Below are 8,497 nucleotides of genomic sequence, written 5' to 3' on the forward strand. Positions count from 1 at the left end.
GCATTTTGTAGTATGAAAACAGTCACTTTGATTAAAAAAAATAAACCTATTATAAAGTATCAATTGGTATGAAGAGATGAACCAAACCACAATTTTCTTTGCATCTAATTATAAATCTTGTCATACAAATGAATTACGAAGGAGTAATCGAAGGAACAGGATTCGCGATAAAAGTAGGAGTTTCATCTCCAGGCATTAATACGGAAACTTCTCTTGCATAATTATTTATCTGCATCCATAAGAATCATATGATTAGAATCAACTTTGATTTTCAGCGACTTAAGACTATAACTTTGACCAGCAAAGACCTTTAAAAGTTAAAATTAGAGTTATTCAGCAAAAAGCAGAATCTAGAGTTGAAGTGACCAGCAAGAAACACAATGTTGAGTTGACTTAACACTAAAAAAAAAAAATTGGCCTAAAACAACTTTTATTTCATAAAAAAAAACTACATTATGTGAAGTTACATTAGATCTAGTGCAACATTTTATTAGATAACGCAACTGTTTCTTTCAATTGCAACATTTTTAAAGGGTTGCATTTGAAAGAAATAGTTGCTTTATACGGTATGCGTATACGTTGCATGCATACATACGCGTAGAGATTTAACCGTTTAGTTACTATTTTTGTTTTTCAGTTCCTCTTGTACTTGTATTTAATTCATCATTGTTAATAATAATAATAATCATTCGACTGTTTTAATTTGTTCTTGGTGTTGATTTCTAGCAATATATATGTATGAAAGTACAGTTAATTGGTTAAGCATGAAATTAATGGATTAGTTTGGACTGACATTGAGCAAGATCATTGCAAGGTGCAATATTTGACTTTAATATCTTATCTTATATTAATAGAATATAATAGATTAATGAATAAGACAATGACAAATTGACAATTACAGTTATGATGATGATAATATGAATATCATAACTCAAATAATAAAATATCCAATAAAAGACATGCATGCATATTTGACCTCATTTCCGTAAATCATGGGGCGTGTTTCTTTTACCAAAGATATTGAGAATTATTATGCTAACACAGTAACACGTGTACTGAGATGTCAGTTTTTACTCTTTCATTCATATTTTTTTTGAAAAATTCTTAAAATAGCCCATTTATAGATAGTGTTTCCAAGTTTATCTCTCATAATTCAAATTTCTAATTTTATCCCTTTGGTATCTCGTCGCCGACGACATGATAGCGAACACCGACGATGCGTTACCGAAACAAATAAAATAACGACACGTGGCACAAGTAGGCCGGAATAGGTCGTCGCGACATGTTATATAACATGACGTCGGGACCCTACGTTAGTGATAACATGACGCCGAGACCCTACGTTAGTGATAACGTTGAAACGACATGTTAGGTTATATAACATGACGCCAGGACCCTACGTTAGTGATAACGCATCGCTGCTACCTTACGTTAGCAACATAACGCATCGTCAACCCTATGTTATACAACGCATCGGTAACGCATCGTCGGTGTTCGCTATCATGTCGTCGGCGACGAGATAACAAAGGGATAAAATTGGAAACTTGAATTATGAGGGATAAACTTGGAAACACTAAATATAAATTGGTTATTTTAGGAATTTTCTCATTTTTTTCCCATACCGGTAGTTTCAAATTTAATAAAGGGATGTTATACTCGTATACTTTTGTGTGTGTCATCACCCATTTTTCATACTATCATACATCCACCATTCAAGGCGTAAAGGTTTCATACAACTCATATTGTGGGTGTTTGAATATGTCAAAAGGTGTGTGAATATCCAAAAACTTTAATAATTTCTTTTGAATTAGGCATCGTCCCTTTTATCGTATTCACAAAAGGTTTCTTTTCCAATGTTCCGATCATGAAAGTTGACACCTTTTCTTTTGCAAACATTTAACTTATTATTCTAAACTATATCAAGTTAAACATTATAACTAATGGGGTGGTGGTACATTGACAAAGACAAAATCTTTAAACCCCTAGGTTTGAAAATAGGAGGTCTTGAGTTCAAGTCTCATAAACAATAAATATTAAAAGTTCACTTTTCAAAATAATAATAATAATAATAATAATTATTATTATTATTATAAATTTCTTTTCACAGAATTACATATCGCTTATGTAAAAACAGTATTTATATTACAGTTGCTGTTTCAAATAAAAAATTGACACAAGTCAAAGTAACATAATGAGGGATTTTTTGCTGTTTTGATTTCTACCAAAAAAGCCACATGGGTTGATAATAAACAATAACTAGAATTTAGGACCCCGCCCCTTGCGGCGGAACAAATAAATCGAACAAAAAAACATACGTGAAAATGTTAAACTACGAATGCACTGTGAGTCGACACGAAGTCAGCCTTTATCAGGTTATGATATCGGAACTAAACAAAAGAAATAACCCGTCAATGCTAAAATACAACAAAGTATCACATGTAGAACCAAAAAAACCTGCACATTACTGCTACGAACCAACGGAAATTTGGTTAGTATCAACGGTACCAACATAAATTAGTAAGCCAAAAAAATATTTTAAATATGTGATATCAAACGTTGAGACGCGAATATAAAACAATGCGACAATGATATATTTTTAGATCATGAAAAATGTTTCGGTTATTGTAAAGACGAACTATAAAAAATACGATTATAAAGTTTAAAAAAAACGTTTAACCGACAAACAAATATATAAAAATAACACTTGTCCAAGTTTAATGTTTAAATATATAGTTTGTATAAATAATATTATTAGTTGAAAAAATAAAGAAAATAAAGCATTTAGTTTAATTTCTAAGCTAGTAACTTAATGATTGAAACTAATAAAATATTAAAAAATTAAATAGTAAATTGAATAGTGTAATTGTGAGTAGGAGTAAATCTTGTTTTTAATATATATAATAATGGTTTTAGGGTACCAAGATTCAAGAATATTAAAAGTAGATAAATTTACTAATTGAAACTTGGACATCACCACATGTTTGTACCCAAAATAGGTGACTTCTTTGTCCAAACAAATCATCAAAAGCAAACACGCCATTATGTTAATGTCTACCTTTGCTTGTGTCTAACCATTTCATAAAGTATATATTAAAGATTCATATAAGGGAAAATTCCCTAAATGATTCTAAAGAAGAGAGAAAAAAAAATGATCTTATTTAAGTCAAGATTCCCAAAACAATCCAAAAAATATGTACTGAGGCGTAAACTTGAAAAAATAAACGACGAGATTTTTTAAACAATCAAAATCTGACACGTGTAAAGGTTCTGACACACCAGACGAGATTTTTAAAAATCTCGTCTGGTCCGATCATATTTTTAGCTTAATTAACTTTTTAAAAAACCGTCTCTCTAGACGGTTTTTTTATGTTTCTCATTTGGTCCGTTCAAATTATTATCCCTTCTTCCACATCTTCATCATCTTCATCTTCATCTCCAAAATCTCCAATCTCACCACACCAAAATAGTCCAACATGAGGCCTTATTATTATATAATCCCAAGGCTTTTTTCACCAAAATAATCCAAAAACCAAGTCGTTAGTTACTTAAAAGTTAACCCGTTTGTTACTGCAAATCAAGGCTTTTTTCACTAAGTCAAACTTTCACTAATTGTGTTTCATGTTGGACTATTTTGGTGTGGTGAGATTGGAGATTTTGGAGATGAAGATGAAGAAGATTTGGAAGAAGGTAGGGATAATAATAATTTGAACGAACCAGACGAGAAACATAAAAAAACCGTCTGGAGAGACGGTTTTTTAAAAAGTTAATTAAGTTAAAAATATGGTCGGACCACACGAGATTTTTAAAAATCTCGTCTGGTGTTTCAGAACCTTTACACGTGTCAGATTTTGATTGGTTAAAAAATCTCGTCGTTTATTTTTCTAAGTTGTCGCCTCAGTACATATTTTTTGAATTGCTTTGAAAATCTTGACTTAAATAGGATCATTTTTTTTTTCCTCTCTCTTCTTTAGGATCATTTAAGGAATTTTCCCTTCATATAAAAAGTAGTGAATGGTTCTTTATTCTAGTATTTTATACCCGTTTATGTTGTTTATTTGTGGTCATGTTTTAACCATCAATTTCACAAATCTCATAACTAAATCAGTTAAATGAATCACTTTTTAGCCATTAATCATGGATAAATCCATTAAAACAAAGCTATTTTTTTATCATAATTCTAAAATATAAATAGAAATATATATAGTAATGATAAAAAGTTTAAAATGTAGTAAAACTAGAAAAAATAATATATAAAAATAATGATGTTTTTAAGCGAACATAAGTTCATGTCAACATTGCATTAGGGATAAGTTGGTTGTGGTTTAATGGTAGAGCACTCACTTTATAAGTGAAAGGTAGGGGGGTCTAACCTCACTACCACCAACTTATATGGGAGATATGAGGGATGACCCTGGCTTGCCAGGGTTCGAGTCCTGATCTCACCCGATTTTACCGGCTTCTCGCTGTCGTGCCGTTTGGCGGGCGTGGGGGTCGGGTTTTATCCGGTGAATCCCTCAACAGGTGGACCGTTAGGGGCTCCATCCGTCCGGACTAGTGGCCGGCTCGGGCTACCTTTAGCCAATGGGGACCGCGTACGGGATACCCGGCGTTACTTAGTTGGCCGTTAAAAAAAACAAGCATTGCATTAGGGATATGATGATAGTCCACGCCTTTTTTGTAAAGGGTGTTTCTCAAAATGAAACCTGACGATAAATAAAGTAACAAAATATCAAATCTGTTATAAATAATCAAAGCTTTTTGAATAAAAGATAGATGTACTTTTGTTAATAAACTAAAGTCACATATATAACAAATATTATTTTTAAATATTGCTATTGTTCTTCTGGGGTAATTTTAAGTTACCTATCAGACTTGTTGGAAAACAAAAACATAAGACCGTCCGTAGTGGCACGTTGTGCCAGACGTTATGGGCTATAACGCGGGGGTACACCGCCCCCCTTGCATTATGTTGAATTTTTTTTTGCGCGTTGTATCTAAAACGCGAGAATGACACGCAGATCAAAAAAAGTTACCGTTGGTTTGGAGCCGTTGGGGTTTTTTTAAAAAAAAATTAATTATATTTATACTATATAAACAAACCAAACTCATATTTTTTAACACATTCCTTCCAATCTACCAATTTACACAAATATTTATATCTTTTACACTAATATTTCTACCATCATGTTTTCAAACAACAACCAAAATATTCTCGGTTTCGGTCAATATGCCCGTCAAGCCAACCAAAATCGAGATTTTATCAAACGAGCTATCCGAAGACGACCCGATAGTCCAATCTCTAAAAGCCAATCGACGAGCGAAAATTTTAGAAAAATATAAATGAGTTTTAGTTTTATTAGTATTATTTATGTTTTTTTTATTTTAATTTGATGTATTTTTTTTAATTTAGTTTAATGTATTTTTTATTTGGAAGTTTAATGTAATTTTTAATTTTATGTTAATTTATTTAAATGAATTATTATTTAAATAAAACAAATAAAATTATAATGACTGGGCGCCACGTGGCGCATAACCCCTGGATGTTGAGAGTTATGACTACAGCCTGTTTTTGTACAAAATCATAACTCTGACTGGGCGCCACGTGGCGCATAACCCCTGGATGTGGAGCTTTATGACTACACATGGTCTAAAAAAACTATTAAAACTTATTTTGAACAGATTGTGTAATTATAAGAAACTGTTAAAAATTTCAATAAAGGCCTAAACCGATAAATCAGGTTAATAAACAGATCCAAACACCTTTAATTACTTGCTTTCACCTGACAAATAATGAATATAATTAGCAATAGAAATAAAAATAATCGTTAGTTATATTAATCACTTAATTAACTTTTTTTCCTTTTAAAGAAATGTCATCTCTTGTCTAATCTCATATCCTTTTTGGACAAAATTATAGAGAAAATACCGAAAATCTACTTTCAGATCCACTGAACAAATAAAATTGACGAAAAGGGTAAATAAAGTCATTATTCACTTTAAAACACCCGCATTAATAATAAATGTCTTATTTCCTGTTTTACTGAAAAAAAATTGTAATAAACAATTCTTGCCAACAAGCTATATATTAGTAGTTAAATACATATTATAAATTTAAACCATAAGAAATGATCTTGTAGTGTACGGGCAAAATGCTCTAAATTGAAACAAGGAAAGAATGACCTAAAACACAATGTGGAAATCGTAAATTAAAATCGTACAAAAGCCCAACTGGTGGTGTCAAAGTGGTCGTCTGGTCTGACAATGTTGGCATGCCACACGTTGGTCTCATAGGTTTGTTATTGTCTCTCCAACGGTGCATTAAAGAATTAAAATAATTGATCAAAATAATTGTCATAAAAGAACGAAAAAAATCAAATATTTTAATGTAGTAAATGATTATGAAGGTTGTGGTTGAAAATTGCACTTGACATGGTAACTTCCTGTACTTTTGCTTCACTACATTAAACTATGTTGTATAACTCATTAGTACAAGAGAAAAAAATGTAATGATAAACAAATAAAGAGGATAAATAATAGGAATTCGAAATTATTGCCATTGCAAAAATACATTAAAATATCTAACACAATTAGGAAACTAGTATTTTATTATATGTATAGTCGACTATTGATATAGTATAACTCATAAGTACAAGAAAATTAATAAAGGTTTGAGTCCACTAATAAGGAAAGTTAATACCATTTTACAAATTATCTTAAAAGTTAACTCAATACTGAATCGATCAAAGCTCTTTAACAAAGTGAGTGAACTAAAACAAAACTATTTACCATCTTACGAATTTTCTAATCAAACATGTCAAAGTATTCTTTGAAATTTAAACTAAAAATGGTCCATTTATTTAGCATCTAAATTAATGGTCAGAAAAGAAATATTATCTATAATTTATATGACCCCTCTATTCTACGATCCATAATTCAAGAACTATATTTCATGCTACCTTCATTTATTCCTTCAATACCCTGAAGAAGTGTAGATTACTCAAGTTGACACTTTTGCCCTTTTGTGAATAAGATAACTTTTTATCGTCTTTGACCAAAAATATTTAAGTTGAAAGCAGACAAACATTTTCAACTATTAATTGGAATAACTTACAAAAATGGTCACCTAATAGAATGTTTTATTACAAAATATTATGTAGCAACTTATAGTTATATGTTAAAATAAGAACAATAAAAAGGATAAATTGGTAATTTTAGCAAAGAATAAAAAACTAAAAATAAAATATTAAAATGAGAAAAAAGTAGATGACGTACTTTGGTAGATGGGTGTTCTAGCTTTCCATGTTGTGACTCAAGATCTCCGGCGGGTGCGGCGGAGGACGGTGGCCGGAGAAACCTTTCAAAAAGAGCCATGAAAAGAAACATGGAAATGAGTATAGCAGTTGCAACTAGTCCAAACGACACCGCACTGACTGAGTTATCAAAATTCCTCCAATGTTCATCATCACCACCATTACCAACACCAGTGCTTGCAAGAGTACAACTTGTAATGCTGTTGGTACTACATGAGCTGCTTAGTGGAGCTACACTTGGAGGTGTTGTTCTCATTATGTTTCTCTCTCATCACCAATGGGTTGAACACAAAAGAAGAGATTTAAATGGAGAAATATGATGGAACCAAGATTCTGAAGTGGTTTTAAGATTGTTGTTTTGTGTTTTGTTTGATGAGGTTTGGTGAAGGAAATGTTGTTTTGAAGGTGTTGTATGAGAGAAGAAAGAGAGTGAGTATGGAAAGGGTAAAATTATTTTTGTTCCTAGCTAGATACAAAATAATGGTAAAAAAAGGGGTTAAGCAGTGCACCCATGACTGTTGACTCTAGGAGCATCTTCAATATATGTTTTCATACAATACAATGTACATGTAGGAGTAGGTTAATGTATAAAAGGATTTATTGTATAAAGCGTATGAAGTTATTGTCCTTGGGGTAAGAGGGAACTTCGTTTGCATCTTACACACATAAATCTAAATAATCATGCAACTTATATGAAAAACACATGTATATATAATTACGCAACTTATAAGATAACTACGCAAATTATTTTTATTATTACGTATGTACATAATCACGCACGTTATACACATTGTACATGCAAATTTAAAAAAAATGATTATCTTTTTAAGAAAAGAAAAGTATAATAATAAGGTACTCAAATTAAATGTTTGATTTTATGATGTAATTTGTTTTTTAAAAACTAATGTCATATAAAAAGTTGTAGTGTTTGAAAAAAATCAAATATTTTAATGTAGTAAATGATTATGAAGGTTGTGGTTGAAAATTGCACTTGACATGGTAACTTCCTGTACTTTTGCTTCACTACATTAAACTATGTTGTATAACTCATTAGTACAAGAGAAAAAAATGTAATGATAAACAAATAAAGAGGATAAATAATAGGAATTCGAAATTATTGCCATTGCAAAAATACATTAAAATATCTAACACAATTAGGAAACTAGTATTTTATTATATGTATAGTC

General features: G+C 30.9%; 1 protein-coding gene across 1 annotated transcript; it reads right to left on the reverse strand.

Annotated features, from left to right (window-relative positions):
* Positions 1 to 48: 48 nt before the first annotated feature.
* LOC143532261 (uncharacterized) lies at positions 49 to 7,765 on the reverse strand. Its single transcript, XM_077027356.1, has 2 exons — positions 7,273 to 7,765; positions 49 to 229 (listed from the first exon to the last, which is right to left on the reverse strand). The coding sequence occupies exons 1-2, from the start codon at positions 7,564 to 7,566 to the stop codon at positions 134 to 136; spliced, it is 390 nt and encodes a 129-aa protein (XP_076883471.1). The 5' UTR covers positions 7,567 to 7,765; the 3' UTR covers positions 49 to 133.
* Positions 7,766 to 8,497: the final 732 nt, after the last annotated feature.

The sequence above is a fragment of the Bidens hawaiensis genome, unplaced genomic scaffold (assembly GCF_021521415.1).
Source record: "Bidens hawaiensis isolate Kalapana, Puna unplaced genomic scaffold, B.hawaiensis_p1.1 tig00009425_1, whole genome shotgun sequence".
Classification (NCBI taxonomy): Eukaryota; Viridiplantae; Streptophyta; class Magnoliopsida; order Asterales; family Asteraceae; genus Bidens; species Bidens hawaiensis.